At 43.7% G+C, this 16,996-nt stretch overlaps 1 protein-coding gene across 1 annotated transcript in view; it reads left to right on the forward strand.

The window, feature by feature from the left end:
* slc12a3 (solute carrier family 12 member 3) overlaps positions 1–16,996 on the forward strand; it is a 95,965-nt gene that overhangs the window by 32,519 nt on the left and 46,450 nt on the right. The window contains exons 7-11 of the mRNA XM_061921115.1: positions 762–873; positions 999–1,129; positions 3,433–3,517; positions 7,192–7,349; positions 14,810–14,917. Of these exons, the coding sequence (XP_061777099.1) occupies positions 762–873; positions 999–1,129; positions 3,433–3,517; positions 7,192–7,349; positions 14,810–14,917 (594 nt within the window). The remainder of the gene's footprint in view (positions 1–761; positions 874–998; positions 1,130–3,432; positions 3,518–7,191; positions 7,350–14,809; positions 14,918–16,996) is intronic.

A 16,996-nucleotide genomic window follows, 5' to 3' on the forward strand; every position in this document is an offset into this window, starting at 1 on the left:
GCAAAGACCTAATCCCGCGGACACCAAACCAGAACCCTTCAACGCATTGACTGCGCCTAGAAATTCTGTCCATAAAGGTTATAAACAGAATCCCTTTCTTGAACCCTTTAATGCGCCTTAGAATCCTGTGCGCCTTTGCGTATTTTGTATGAAAAAAGACCTGACTCGACATGCTCATTGGCAGTGCGCCTTATAATCCAGTGTGCCCTATGGCCCGGTAAATATGGTACTAATCCTCACCACAATGGCATTTTTTCCCACTACTATTATTAGTACAAAATTATTTTATGGTCATTTACAAACTTAAAGAGTATGTTTCTGGATATAGGAAGGCTTTGAGGGCAAAACCCAAATAATTGAAATGGTCGGCAATAGTAGTTTTTGCTTTTCCTTGGTTATTGGGCAATAACCACTTTATTTTGTTGAAAAAAATGTATATGTGGCATTCAAAACAACATATAAATCTAAATTTAATAAGGTAATCTTTGTAAAAATGTGTGTTTTAACTTCAGTTACTTGATTTAAAACATTTAATTTGTACTTGAAATTGTCAAAATAATCAAATCGGAATCAGAGGCAAATGTGTTGGCATCCCTCAACAAAATATTTTTAAATAACAAAATACATTTCTTCCTCCCCAATCTTTTATCATCATACATTTTCCTTATGTCTGAAAGTCACAAGTAAATATGCAAGTGATGTGTAGTATTCCAGTGTTCCAATAAAAAAAATGTGCCTTTATATTTTGTTTTCTTTTAAAGGCCCAGATTGTGTTCTTCCTGGTGATCATGGTGTCGTTTGGCAGTTACGTTGTGGGAACCATCATCCCTGCATCGCCGGACAAACAGGCCAAGGGCTTCTACAGCTATAAATGTGACTTGTTGATGATTCAAATGTTTCTTCTTTGGTAGCTTTGAAATAGCATAACCAGTTTTAAATACAAACTTTTTTCAAGTGTACCTCTTTCACACTAATAAAATCTGTTTGACTTTTAACAGCGGACATATTTGCTGAAAATTTTGTACCCAACTGGCGGGGGAAAGAGGGAAGCTTCTTTGGCATGTTTTCCATTTTCTTTCCCTCGGCTACCGGTATCCTGGCAGGAGCTAACATCTCTGGAGATCTGAAGGTATATCTGATGTGTATTTTCTTTTAACGTCATTTACAGACTTGTTCTTGGTTTTTGTAATAATTTGGCTGTGACTATAGTCCATGGAATGGCATTTTTGGGCATGATAGCAATGTCAATAGTCAGCTCCCCCTGGGCTTTAGCGCTGAGCACAAAGTCATGGTCACCAATTCTGTATTCTGTCTCCCAACTTGACAAAAGATGAACTGGAAACACCTGTGGTCCCAAAAATGGAACACCCTTGACCATGTCCAGATAAGATCTATGGACAGACGAGATCAATGCATCTCTGCCTCCAATGCCTGGGGCAGACAACTGCATGATGGTTCACCAACTTCTTGTCTCTCATCAAGACCAAGCACCTACCAAAGCAAGTCTCAGTAATCATCCTTTCCAGATGCTTCAACTGTGCCAAGCTCCATTACCCCACAGGCATTTCAAGACTTCAGGGAAAATCCATTGAAAGAAACCCGGACGTGCCTCCCAGAGCCAGCCTACTTAGAGGATCACTTTGCGATGCTATAACCACAGCCGCCTCAGAGACGAATGGCTTTGCTCAAAAGAAGAACCAAGACTGGTTCGCCGAGAATAACAAAACCGTTTCCGTTCTTTGTAAAGCCAAACTCAGAACATGCCTAATCCCTGAAAACCACACCACTTCGGAAAACAAGCAGAAATGTCGGCAAGCATGGGAGGAATGCCAGCGAGGAATCAGAGAAGCTCAAAACATAAAGCAGAGAAGATCTAAAACTATGCACACCAACAATACCTGCGCCCCTTCTATGCAGCTACCTGAGAGATATTTGGGTCCACAAGGTCATCAGCGGGTGTACTGAAGAATGCAGCTGGCTATGCGATACCTGACAACCAGGCTATCCTCGTTCACTGAAATTCGCAATTTGAGGGCTTTCTTAATGACCACTCACATCCTTGAGGTCCTGTGTAACACCCCACAGCTTCCCATTTGCCACTGGATGATCACCTCATGAGTTCATCATGACCATAAGCCGGGCAAAGCACCAGGACCAGAACCATGAATGGTCTTTAACATCTGGGAAAGGCACAGGCCTCCTGGACAAGTCATTTGATGCAACCGTCATTAATATCTTCTAAAAGGGTTACCAAGAGGATCGGAATAACAATTGTGGCATCTTACTCCGGAATTTTCCAAGTAAGATCTCTTCCCGAATCCTCCTCATCCGCCTCCTTGTTCTCACGAATGAAATCCACTCTGAGTCTCAGTGAAGCTTTAGACCATCTTGAGGCACGATCAATATGATCATTTGTGCCCGCCAACTCCAGGAGAAGAGTCTGTAATTTTTATTTTCTGGGCTCTAAAGGTCTTTGACAAAGTCCCCCATACTGCAATATGGGTTGTCCTTGCTCGTTTTGTCGCCCGGGCCTGCTCCGTTCACGACGGCATTGTGGATGGGGTATGTCATCAAAATGTCTTTCCCGGCCCACTTCCTCAATGGCAATGGTTGCTACGTTCAACAATATCCCACCAGACTCGCCGTCCAACAACATCGATACCCGGGACTCAAGGGTAGCAATTTTCAGTACTTTAGTGTGGCCATGTGATAATAAATGTTAATTGTTTAAAATCAAAACAACTTTTTAATTTCACCTTTGTTGTATATTTGATGGCCGTGTGATGGGTGATGAGCCACGAAGACGCCAACGAGAAATTGTTGAACAAAAAGCTTTGTTTGTTTTACCGAGCCTCAGACGAGAACTGCAGTTTCCAGGAGAAAAATGATGGGCCTTATTACTCTTCTGATGTCCTCTCGGACCACAGTGACTAAATACCCCACGCCGAAGACCCCCACTCTTTGTAACTCTCGCCTTAGAGCCGGCCAATCAGTCTTTCCCTGACATTATTCCTTTGATCGGTTTGAGTCAGGTGACCTCAGACCCCTATCTTCTACTCCTGCCTGTGGGGGCTTCCTCCCAGATGTCGCCAATTTTTTTTATTATCACTCCTAAATCCAAACCTGAATTCCTGTAGGATTCCAATTTCCTGGGGGCAAGAGCCACCACTCTCCGGAGAGCTTGTGATGGACATGTGCACCTCTGAAGCTATCCAAGGGCATATTTCCTTAGTAGAATAATCCTCTAAAAGATTCTGTGACCAAAATAAAAACACATGCTAGTTCACAATCATATAAGAAAATGGTACACAGTATAATTCACCACACCGTTAACAGTCAGCTGATACTGACAACAAGAGGTGTCCATATTTGATAATAATATTAATATCTGTACATACAAGTGTACAATGTGTCTGACTCTCTGCCCACCAGAACCCAGCAGTGGCGATCCCCAGAGGAACGTTGATGGCAATATTCTGGACCACCTTGTCTTACCTCATCATCTCTGCTACTATTGGTATAGTCTTCTGTCTCTTTTTAACAAGCTGGGATAACTCTTTGAGTGTTACAATTAGTCTGTACAGTTTTGTACTTACAAACCCTGTTTCCATATGAGTTGGGAAATTGTGTTAGATGTAAATATAAACGGAATACAATGATTTGAAAGTGGAATTCTTTCCCATTCTTGTTTTATGTAGAGCTTCAGTAGGGCCAGGGAAGTACCCAAACTCATTTTTTACGAAGCCATGCTGTTGTATCACGTGCTGAATGTGGCTTGGCATTGTCTAGCTGAAATAAGCAGGGGCGTCGAAGAAAAAGACGGCGCTTAGATGGCAGCATATGTTGTTCCAAAACCTGGATGTACCTTTCAGTATTAATGGTGTCTTCAGGGATGTGTAAGTTACCCATGCCTTGGGCACTAAATGCACCCCTATACCATCACAGATGCTGATGCTTCCCCTTTGGTCCGAATGGTACAATGTTGAATATTTCCAAAAACAATATGAAACGTGGACTCGTCAGACCACAGAACTTTGTGTCTGTCCCTCTTAGATAATCTCTGGCCGAGAGAAGCCGGCGGCATTTCTGGAAGTTGTTGATGAATGGCTTTTGCTTTGCATAGTAGAGCTTTAACTTGCACTTACAGATGTAGCGACAAACTGTATTTAGTGACAGTGGTTTTCTGAAGTGTTCCTGAGCCCATGTGGTGATATCCTTAGGGGTGATGTTGGTTTTTGATACAGTACCGTCTGAGGGATCACAGGTCACGGTCATTCAATGTTGGTTTCCGGCCATGCCGCTTACTTGGAGTGATTTCTCCAGATTCTCTGAACCTTTTGATGATATTATGGACCTAAATGGAACTGTTTGATTATTTGCTCAAGCAGTTGTGGACAAAGGGGTGTACCTCACTCCATCCTTTCTTGTAAAAGACTGAGCATTTTTTGGGTAGCTGTTTTTTTACCCAATCATGGCACCCATCTGTTCCCAATTAGCCTGCACACCTGTGGGATGTTCCAAATAAGTGTTTGATGAGCATTCCTCAACTTTATCAGTATTTATTGTCACCTTTCCCAACTTCTTTGTCACGTGTTGCAGCCATGAAATTCCAAGTTAATTATTATTTGCAAAAAAAATTTAAGTTTATGAGTTTGAACATCAAAAATCTTGTCTTTGTGGTGCATTCAATTGAATATGGGTTGAAAAGGATTTGCAAATCATTGTATTACATTTATATTTACATCTAACACAATTTCCCAACTCATATTGAAACAGGGTTTGTAATGTTTTAGGAAAGTGTCAAACATTACAATTCAACTGTTCTTACTATATTGCGTTTATGAATCAATGGAAACCAAGCTGTAGATACTAGCTAGCTTTTAGCCTTGAAATTGCTATGAAAACCTGAAGTGACGTATTTGTCGCACTAGCAAAAATGCTAATAAGTCGATCAATAAATGTCACTGTTTTATTGATTTTACATTAATATATGTAAGGAATACATTCATCATGAACAATGTAACAAGCAGTGTGTGTTATATCCATCCTTGTTTACTCGTAATTCATTATTATGGTTGAGGAATCATACAAATTGCCATTTCGGAGATGGCAACAAAATACTTAATTTGAAAAACGTGATTAATCCAATTTACAAATTGATATTTCATAGCAAAATCTTGCTCTCATCACCAGCAGGGGTAACTTTCGCTTTTAAAGTTCCGTCCATCCATTCCGTCCATTCAGCCGCTTGTTCCTTTTCGGGACAAGCGGCTGATGGCTTCATCAGTCCAGGATCGTCAGCTCTCTCTGGATCGGTTCGCAGCCGAGTGTGAAGTGACCGGGATGAGAATCAGCACCTCCAAGTCCGAGGCCATGGTTCTCGCCCGGAAAATAGTGGAGTGCCATCTCCGGGTTGGGGAGGAGACCCTGCCCCAAGTGGAGGAGTTCAAGTACCTCGGAGTCTTGTTCACGAGTGAGGGAAGAGTAGACCGTGAGAAGAGTAGACCGTGAGATCGACAAGCGGATCGGTGCGGCGTTTTCAGTAATGCGGACGCTGTACCGATCCGTTTTGGTGAAGAAGGAGCTGAGCCGGAAGGCAAAGCTCTCAATTTACCGGTCGATCTACATTCCCATCCTCACTTATGGTCATGAGCTTTGGGTTGTGACCGAAAGGACAAGATCACGGGTACAAGCAGCCGAAATGAGTTTCCTCCGCCGGGTGGCAAGGCTCTCCCTTAGAGATAGGGTGAGAAGTTCTGCCATCCGGGAGGAGCTCAAAGTAAAGCAGCTGCTCCTCCACATCGAGAGGAGCCAGCTGAGGTGGTTCCGGCATTTGGTCAGGATGCCACACGAATGCCTCCCTAAGGAGGTGTTTAGGGCACGTCCGACCGGTAGGAGGCCACGGGGAAGACCCAGAACTTGTTGGGAAGACTATGAAGATGACTATGAAGACTATGAAGATGGATGGATGGATGGATGGATGGATGCATGTCCCTTTTCGGGGTCACAGAGGGTGCTGGAGTCTATCTCAGCTGCATTCGGGTGGTAGGCTGGGTACACCCTGGACAAGTCGCCACCTCATTGCAGGGCCAACACAGATACACAGAACCGGTACTTTTCAAACAAAGTATAGTACCATTTTTGACTCATTAGTACCGCGATACTATACTAGTAACTGTATTCCGTACAATCTTAAGTCCAATTTTAAATCAAAATTTCATGAATTGTCCAGGCCTTTGTGTTTGTCTTTTAAGCCGCATCAATGGCCTCCTGTACAGTTATTTCGATTTCACAATTGAAGCATTCGCTGAAGTATTTCAAAACGACGCAGCGTTGACTTCTCTCCTTGCCTGCCAGGCTCACTTGGATACTTGCCAACTCCCCATTTTTCCCGAAAGACTCCCGAATCCCAGTGCCCTTCCCGAAAATCCCCCGGGGCAACCATTCTCCCGAATTTCTCCCGATTTCCACCCAGACAACAATATTGGGGGCGTGCCTTAAAGGCACTGTCTTTAGCGTCCTCTCCCAGCTGAAAAGGAGACTATTATATATGCCTCTGCTATCCACAGGTTTATCTATAACCCATAATGTAAGCAGGCACGGAGCTATTTCTCAGCGTGTGTTTATTCTAGCCGGCACGTTAATGCACTGACACACAACATCCGGATTCCCATCATGCATTGCTTCAAAACTACGGCAAGTAGTAATGTCCAAAAACCAAGCAGAGACGAAGCAGAAGAATGAAGAAGAGACATGGCGACGACGTGTAAGAAGAAGAAGTACGCTTTTAAGTTCCAAAATTACTGGGAAAAAAATGATTTCAGTTCATCCAGGACAGCTCGAAGGGGAAGGGGTGTGCTGCCTGCAAATTTTGTAGATGAGATTTCTCCATTGAACACGGTTGCCCCCCATCTCCCAAATTCGGAGGTCTCAAGGTTGGCAAGTATGCTCGCTTGTCACATTAACTTTTAAACTGCATTTAGCAGGTGTGGACTTGGAGTAAAAGATAAATAGAGAAAAACACTTACTCATCAATGAGTCCCTCTTTTTGAAGCGCCCCTCTCTAGAAACCTCCGTCCAAGTAGCATAAGCCAAGACGGGGTATTTTCCTTAAAGTCTGCACTTGTAATTTACGTATGTATTCTGTGCGTGTGTGAGTATTACAATTTTTGTATGTTTTTGCTAATGTAGGTTCCTGCGTGCTGCGCGATGCATCCGGACTGTTAAACGACACCATGTCTTCTTCCTCCACCAACACGTGTGTTACTTTGGCTTGTCGGTACGGCTGGGACTTCACTGACTGCATCAGCAACGACACTTGTGTCTTCGGCATCAGTAACTACTATCAGGTAGTATACACTCCCCTTTACCATGAATTAACGTGGACCTCGACTTAAACAAGTTGAAAAACTTATTGGGGTGTTACCATTTAGTGGTCAATTGTACGGAATATGTACTGCACTGTGCAATCTACTCATAAAAGTCTCAATCAATCAAAAAAACAGTGTACAAAACGGGTTATTTTCCGTCGCATTTAAAAATCAATAAACCCACAAACTAATCTCATGTACTGTCAAAACTAAAATTAAAAAAAAAAACGTATCAAACGTGAAGAAATTGTTATGGTCTTGACTAAGAGGAGGTGACGGCAAACAGACACCAGAGTACCGTTATGTTCAATAATTTATTATATATATATATATATATATATATATATATATATATATATATATATATATATATATATATATATATATATATATATATACTCCTGATGATTGAGGGAACCCCTCATGAAACAGTTCTGTAGAGTTGAAGTAGTCTTGTGATTTTTCCCACACCTACATATTGCGCTCTATAACGGTATCGAGCACTATTCGCTGGATAATCCAATCAAGAGATATATAATGTATATATAGGCAATATATATATTATAAGAAATAATAAACAATACTAACTAATAATGAAGCGTGACAAACTCAAGAGTGTGTATGGTGTAAGACTATGTGTAGAATTTAACTGAAGTGTGTGTTACCAAAGTGTTGAACGAGATACGAGGAAGTCCAGGGGGCAGGCAGGTTATCCAGGGCGAGAGAGATGCATCGGAATGCAGGGGCGAGCGAGGAATCGAGGAACTGAGTAGGCAGTCAGAGTAAGACTGAGATCCGGGGAAAAGTGAGACGCACAGCTCACTTAAGAGGCAACGGAATGTAGGTACACCATGAAAACTATTGAGTTAACGTGCCAATCCTTGGGTCCTCATCAGTCACAGGTGTGCAGATACTCTGATCGTCTGCTGGCTTGTAGCTGCGTGGGCGTGCTGCTCCCAGTGCCAGCAGGGGCGTGTCCGAAAGCGCACTCGGCGGATCCTCCGGGTGCTCCTGCAGAGGAAGGAGACGCAGACTGCGCGTGCGCCGTTACAGAAATAAAGAAATAGAATATTTGAAATCACAATTTGTAGCACCCATAGGACGCCGTATAAGCCGGGGTACCCCTTGTCCAATTCGAGTGGAAATGGCAGGGCAGGCATTTCCCCATTTCGCAAGGTGTAGTTTCTCTTCAAATATCCTTCTTGAAAATGGCCTGGTAAAAAATATATGTGCCAACTAATCAATGTTTTGTTCTCCTTCTTTGTGGATCAACACTTCCCGCTTCTTGCTAAGTTGCAACTTGCGATTGGATACTCACTTGCAATCCAATCACAGTCTCGTTAAGTGAAGTGAAGTGAATTATATTTATATAGCGCTTTTCTCTAGTGACTCAAAGCGCTTTACATAGTGAAACCCAATATCTAAGTTACATTTAAACTAGTGTGGGTGGCACTGGGAGCAGGTGCGTAAAGTGTCTTGCCCAAGAACACAACGGCAGTGACTAGGATGGCGGAAGCGGGAATCGAACCTGCAACCCTCAAGTTGCTGGCACGGCCACTCTACCAACCGAGCTATAAGTTAAGTAAGTTAATTTAAGTACCCTGCAATGAGGTGGCGACTTGTCCAGGGTGTACAAAGCCTTCCGCCCGATTGTAGCTGAGATAGGCACCGAGGCCCCCCGCAACCCCAAAGGGAATAAGCGGTAGAAAATGGATGGTTTGAAGTTAAGTACCAATGATTGTCACACACACTAGGTGTGGTAAAATCATCCTCTGCATTCGACCCATCACCCCTCACCCCCAGGTAGGTGAGGGGAGCAGTGAGCAGCAGCCATGTCCGGGCCCGGTAACCATTTTGGTGATTTAACCCCCAATTCCAACCCTTAATGCTGAATGCCAAGCAGCGAGGTAATGGGTCCCATTACTGTCAACAACTTGTGATCTGATTGGTTATCGCAATTGTCTATCAACTGTATATATCCTCAAATTTATCCGCTAATGGTCCCGGTGAGTATCCAATCACAGGACGCGTAAATTATGTTCAACCTTAGGCTAGCTAGTAGGCCTTACTGACAACAACTCGTGATCTGATTGCCTATCGCAACTGTCTATCAACTGTATGTGCCCGTTCACTTACAGAGCACAGTCGCCCGCATTGTTGATTCCGAAGGCCTATGGCAGATTTCGTACAGCATGGCAACATAAGCTAGCTGAATTCTGATTGGATATAAAATCAAACCTATAAACAGCAATGGGAGGAGCATAATATGACAAGAATATGAATAATTTTGGATATTTAGGTTAAGTAAAATAAGAATTGCTTTTATCTTTAAATATGATCATGATTTCTGCTTATGTTAGGCTAGCAGAGAAGGCCTTGCTGGCCCTGATGGCACACCACCGATAGCACCATGTATGTACTAAGGGTGCCCCGAACCGATATGGATACTGGCTATAAGTCCGATTTCAGGAAAAGACAAGTATCATATGTTATGGGCTTACATGTAACATATCCGAGACAAGCAGTCCTGCAGTTCTGGGTATTTGTTCTGTTGTATTTATGTCCTGTGTGGAGTGCTCAGAGAGTATGGGGTATCAGACTGTCTGATTGTGGCAGCCCGCTCCCTGCACGATCAGTGTCCGAGCTTGGTCCGCAGTAGAGTCCGACACGTTTCCAGTGAGGGTTGGACTCCGCCAAGGCTGCCCTTTGTCACCGATTCGGTTCATAACTTTTATGGACAAAATTTCTAGGCGCAGTAGAGGCGTTGAGGGGATCCGGTTTGGTGGCTGCAGGATTAGGTCTCTACTTTTTGCAGAGGATGTGGTCCTGATGGCTTCATCCGGCCAGCATCTTCAGCTCTCACTGGATTAGTTCGCAGCCGAGTGTGAAGCGAATGGGATGAGAATCAGCACCTCCAAGTCCGAGTCCATGGTTCTCGTCCGGGAAAGGGTGGAGTGCCATCTCAGGGTTGGGGGGGAGACCCTGCCCCAAGTGGAGGAGTTCAAGTACCTCAGAGTCTTGTTCACGAGTGAGGGAAGAGTGGATCATGAGATCTACAGGCGGATCGGTGTGGCGTCTTCAATAATGCGGACGCTGTATCGATCCGTTGTGGTGAAGAAGGAGCTGAGCCGAAAGGCAAAGCTCTCAGTTTACCGGTTGATCCACGGTCCCATCCTCACCTATAGTCATGAGCTTTGGGTTATGACCAAAAGGACAAAATCACGGCTACAAGCGACCGAAATGAGTTTCCTCCGCCGGGTGGCGGGGCTCTCCCTTAGAGATAGGGTGAGAAGCTTTCATGTCTTGTGATCATGTTTTGTTTGTTTTTGACTCCATTAGTTCCTGTTTTTTTTTCGATGCACCCTTGTTTGTTTTTGGTTGCCATGGTGGCATGATTTTCACCTGTTGCTGGTGTTCGGATCATCGCACCTGTTTTCAATCATGACACAATTATTTAAGCCTGTTGTTGCCAGGTAGTCATCCTGGTGACATTACACCTGATACCCGAATGATTACACGGTCCATGCCATAGTGCTCATGCCATTGCTCTGTTGTTTTGACTTTTTCACGCCACAGTAAGTGTTTAATTTATGTCCATAGTTCAGGCTATGTTTCTATGTTTTTGTTCCTAGCTAAGTTTGTGTCTACGCCTGGTTCACGCTTTTGGTTAGTTCTTTTGATAGATTAATTAAACCATGTCTGTACCGTCATGCCGTGTACAGTCCAGTCGCTTTGCTCTGGGGAAAACAAACCGCTCCATAGTCTTAGTCTTGACAGAAGCTCTGCCATCCGGGAGGAGCTCAAAGTAAAGCCGCTGCTCCTCCACATCGAGAGGAGCCAGATGAGGTGGTTCGGGCATCTGGTCAGGATGCCACCCGAACATTTCCCGAGGGAGGTGTTTCGGGCACGTCCGACCGATAGGAGGCCACGGGGAAGACCCAGGACACGTTGGGAAGATTATGTCTCGCGGCTGGCCTGGGAACGCCTCGGGATCCCCCGGGCAGAGCTGGAAGAAGTGGCTGGTGATAGGAAAGTATGGGCTTCCCTGCTTAGCCTGCCGCCCCCACGACCCGATCTCAGATAAGCGGAAGAAGATGGACAGTATGTGACGTATGTAAGAAGGTGCGCTCGTCTGTGAGAAGGAGAGACAGGAAAGAGTGAGAAAAGCCTGTCATGTAATGCCAGCAGCTAAAAGCAACTGCGAGAGAACGTATACTCAAATATCACGATATAGTCATTTTCTATATCGCACAGAGACAAACATGGAGAATTCTGGACACAAGGGGTTCTGGGTATTTGTTCTGTTGTGTTTATGTTGTGTTACGGTGCGGATGTTCTACCGAAATGTGTTTGTCATTCTTGTTTGGTGCGGCTTCACAGTGTGGCGCATATTTGTAACAGTGTTGAAGTTGTGTATACGGCCACCCTCAGTGTGACCTCTATGGCTGTTGACCAAGTATGGCTTGCATACTTGTTCACTAGAGAAAAGCGCTATATAAATATAATTCACTTGACATAAAAAAAAAACGCCACCAGACACCAAAATGCATCATTTGAATTTATTTTATTCAGCCCTGTAAGTCATCAGCAATAAAATCATAAAATGAAATTACTGAACAGACTTCCCTCTGACCGGAATGAGAATCAGCACCTCCAAGTCCGAGTCCATGGTTCTCGCCCGGAAAAGGGTGGAGTGCCATCTCTGGGTTGGGGAGGAGACCCTGCCCCAAGTGGAGGAGTTCAAGTACCTAGGAGTCTTGTTCACGAGTGGGGGAAGAGTGGATCGTGAGATCGACAGGCGGATCGGTGCGGCGTCTCCAGTAATGCGGACGTTGTATCGATCCGTTGTGGTAAAGAAGGAGCTGAGCCGGAAGGCAAAGCTCTCAATTTACCGGTCGATCTACGTTCCCATCCTCACCTATGGTCATGAGCTTTGGGTCATGACCGAAAGGACAAGATCACGGGTACAAGCGCCCGAAATGAGTTTCCTCCGCCGTGTGGCGGGGCTCTCCCTTAGAGATAGGGTGAGAAGCTCTGCCATCCGGGAGGAGCTCAACGTAAAGCCACTGCTCCTCCACATCGAGAGGAGCCAGATGAGGTGGTTCGGGCATCTGGTCAGGATGCCACCCGAACGCCTCCCTAGGGAGGTGTTTAGGGCACGTCCAACCGGTAAGAGGCCACGGGGAAGACCCAGGACACGTTGGGAAGACTATGTGTCCCGGCTGGCCTAGGAACGCCTCGGGATCCCCCGGGAAGAGCTAGACGAAGTGGCTGGAGAGAGGGAAGTCTGGGCTTCCCTGCTTAGGCTGCTGCCCCCACGACCCGACCTCGGATAAGCGGTAGATGATGGATGGATGGATGGATAGACTTCCCTCTGACACATGCTAAATTAAAATGCCAAACGTTGCTCACAAAACTGTGTAATACATGTGCATTTTCCCCTCCAAGTATTGCGGGAGTTTTGGTGGTCAGCACGTGTTTTGCATATAAATGAAGACCGAGACGCGAAATGGATTGAGCGGCTTATTCTGCTCACTAAACAGACGCGATCCACTTTGCACACGTTTCATAGATCGGCTTTAACCTGCCCTTAGATAAAAGTGACACCAAGTAGTGCGGCATCAAATGACATGCATTCGAGTTAAATGAGGTGGCAATAAAATTGTATTTGAGTACAAATATCGGGGTCTTTTCTTTTTAATTTGAATTCTGCAGTTGAGCAATCACCTGTGATTGATCAAGATTCATCCAATTTCCAAAATGTGATTGCAACAATCATTTCAATAATCATCTAATGCGATGATTACACTAGTATCAATGGCTAATATTCCTTATGGCGTGTGTTAACTATTCCCTATGCTGGTTGTGCATGCACACCGTTGATTGATTGATTGATTGATTGATTGATTGATTGATCGATTGATCGATTGAAACTTGTATGAGTAAATTGCACAGTCCAGTACATATTCTGTACAATTTGTCACACCGCGGTGAGGGAAGTCTTGTCTTGGTTTTTCCTGTTTTGTGATTAACGTGTTTTATTTTGAAAAGCTACCCTCTTGTTTCAGACCACGGGGCCTTCCTCTTGTGTCACCAGTCTGACGTCATCCCTGATTCCTGATTGTTTCCACCTGTTCCCCGTCACTCCCACATCCTATTTAAGCTCACTTCTCCGTTTGTCCATTGCCAGATCGTCTCGTCTATCGTGCCTTTCTAGCGTCCATGTCCATGTCCTTGATTAGCTCCTTGTCTTGCTCCTGTTTTCCTAGTTACCCTAGTTTTTGCTGTAATTTTGAGTTTACTTTTTCTTCCTTCGAGCGTCCTTGGTTATCCTTCGTCTTCCTAATTGGTGAGTTTTTGTTTTTCCAAATTTCGAATTTATTGCCTCATTGATTGAGTGATTTTTTTGTTATTTATAGTTAGTGTTTATATATATAGGTCGTTTTGGTGTTTTTTTACTCCTGTTGGAGCGCTTTTCGTTTATTCTTATTAATATTTTTTTGGGGTTAGAATTTCCTTAGATTAGTATTCCTCCTTGTTTTTGTGGAGTGATTTTAAGTAAATTGTTTATCCTCCGCGTGTTGATTATTCTTGTGAAAAACTTTTGCATTGGAGGTAAAAAGTTGTTTCAAAATAAAAGCTTTATTTTTTTTAACTTCTTCTCTGCATCTGGGTCCTCTCCTTACTCCGAGTTGTAACACAATTGACCACTAAATGGTAACACCCGAATAAGTTTTTCAACTCGTTTAAGTCGGGGTCCACGTTAATCATACCATGCATGCCATGCAGTAGTTGTTGCTCTTCTTCATGGACGGTGATCAATAGAGATGTCCAATAATGGCTTTTTTGCCGATATCCGATATTCCGATATTGTCCAACTCTTAATTACCGATTCCGATAGCAACCGATACCGATACATACAGTCATGGAATTAACACATTACTATGCCTAATTTTGTTGTGATAGCCCGCTGGATGCAAGAATCAATGTAACAAGGTGAGGTATATTGTAGCCTCCCGGAAGAGTTAGTGCCGCAAAGGGGTTTGGGGTATTTGTTCTGTTGTGTTTATGTTGTGTTACGGTGCGGATGTTCTCCCGATATGTGTTAGTCATTCTTGTTTGGTGTGGGTTCACAGTGTGGCACATATTTGTAACAGTGTTAAACTTGTTTATACGGCCACCCTCAGTGTGACCTGTATGGCTGTCGACAAAGTATGCCATGCATTCACTAGTAAATATTATGTGATTGGGCCGGTACGCAAAGGCAGACTTTCGAAACCGATACCGATAATTTCCGATATAACATTTTAAAACATTTATCGGCCGATAACTTCGGCATTCTGATATTATCGGACATCTCTAATGATTAATAATGATCAAAATGACATCACCATGTGATATTGTTGTTAAGTGTTATCAAGCCAAGTGTGTTTCTGCAGACAATGAGCATGGTATCAGCTTTCTCCCCCCTCATCACCGCTGGTATCTTCGGTGCAACTCTCTCCTCTGCTTTGGCCTGCCTGGTATCGGCGCCCAAAGTCTTCCAGGTACTTGTACGCACTCACATGTGTACTGCAGTAGCAGGAATACACATTCATAACATGACAAATAACACTTCGTCATGGTATGGTAGTTTTCTTGAAAATGACACGGACTAAGAGAAGAAACGTTCTCATCAAGCTTCTTGTTGATGCGTTGTAGTCCATTCCAGTCTTGTGCAGGTCTACAATCTTCGACAGCTCTTTGGTTTTGCCGGTGGAGAAGTGAAACGTAATAATGAGTTGAGATTCGGAGTACTTTCTGAAAGGGAAACTGCACATTTTGGGGGGAATTTTGCATAAAGCTCACTATCATTATGAAAGACATGACATGACAAAATATATATATATATTTTTTTTTATGCATTCCAATTTACTTTGGAGCCAATGGGACATTCTCTATTTTGATTTAACCATTCAAAAATATTTGAACAATACTTACATTTCGTGTTTTTAAAAATCAACCAAGTATTCGTTATATTGTTATTATAAGCACTAACGCAGACAGACTATTTATACAATTTCAACACGATCGATTGGTGTTTCCTCGCTTCCTTGCTCCCTGGAGGTTTATTGTAGATTATAAATCATGCCTCTCATCTGGAAAGTAGATGGCTGAGGAGGTACTCCCACAAATTGGTGCACTTTGACAGACATTTTAGACCTGTAAATGACGAGAAAGACACAAAAAGACGCTTGCCCCCCCCCGTTTCTTCGCAAGGATTATCAATCAATCAATCAATGATTATTTATATAGCCCTAAATCACAAGTGTCTCAAAGCGCTGCACAAGCCACAACGACATCCTCGGTTTAGATCCCACAGAATGCCAAGGAAAAACTCACAACCCAGTGGGATGTCAGTGAGAATGACTATGAGAAACTTTGGAGAGGACCGCAGATGTGGTCTTCCTCTAGGGGAGATCGGGTGCAATGGACGTCAAGTGGGTCTGGCATAATATTGTGAAAGTACAGTCCATAGTGGATCAAACATAATAGTCAGAGTCCCGTCCATAGTAGATCTAACATAATAGTGAGAGTCCCGTCCATAGTGGATCCAACATAATAGTGAGAGTCCCGTCCATAGTGGATCTAACATAATAGTGAGAGTCCAGTCCATAGTGGGTCCAACATAATAGTGGGAGTCCCGTCCATAGTGGATCTAACATAATAGTGAGAGTCCAGTCCTTAGTGGATATAACATAATAGTGAGAGTCCAGTCCATAGTGGATCTGACATAATGTGAGAGTCCAGTCAATAGTGGATCTAACATAATAGTGAGAGTCCAGTCCATAGTGGATCTAACATAATAGTGAGAGTCCAGTCCATAGTGGATCTATCATAATAGTGAGAGTCCAGTCCATAGTGGATCTAACATAATAGAGAGAGTCCGGTCCATAGTGGATCCAACATAATAGTAAGAGTCCAGTCCATAGTGGATCTAACATAACAATCAATCAATCAATCAATGTTTACTTATATAGCCCTAAATCACTAGTGTCTCAAAGGGCTGCACAAACCACCACGACATCCTTGGTAGGCCCACATAAGGGCAAGGAAAACTCACACCCAGTGGGACATCGGTGACAATAATGATCCAGTGGGACGTCTGTGTACAGTAGTCGAGGCGAGACGTAACAAACGCATGGATAATGATCTCAGCGTCTTTAGTGGACAGAATGGGGCGAATTTTAGCGATATTACGGAGATGAAAGAAGGCCGTTTTAGTAACGCTTTTAATGTGTGCCTCAAAGGAGAGAGTTGGGTCGAAGATAATACCCAGATTCTTTACCGTGTCGCCTTGTTTAATTGTTTGGTTGTCAAATGTTAGAGTTGTATTATTAAATAGAGTTCGGTGTCTAGCAGGACCGATAATCAGCATTTCCGTTTTTTTGGCGTTGAGTTGCAAAAAGTTAGCGGACATCCATTGTTTAATTTCATTAAGACACGCCTCCAGCTGACTACAATCCGGCGTGTTGGTCAGCTTTAGGGGCATGTAGAGTTGGGTGTCATCAGCATAACAGTGAAAGCTAACACCGTATTTGCGTATGATGTCACCTAGCGGCAGCATGTAGATGCTGAAGAGTGCA

This window comes from Nerophis ophidion, linkage group LG14, assembly GCF_033978795.1.
Source record: "Nerophis ophidion isolate RoL-2023_Sa linkage group LG14, RoL_Noph_v1.0, whole genome shotgun sequence".
Classification (NCBI taxonomy): domain Eukaryota; kingdom Metazoa; phylum Chordata; class Actinopteri; order Syngnathiformes; family Syngnathidae; genus Nerophis; species Nerophis ophidion.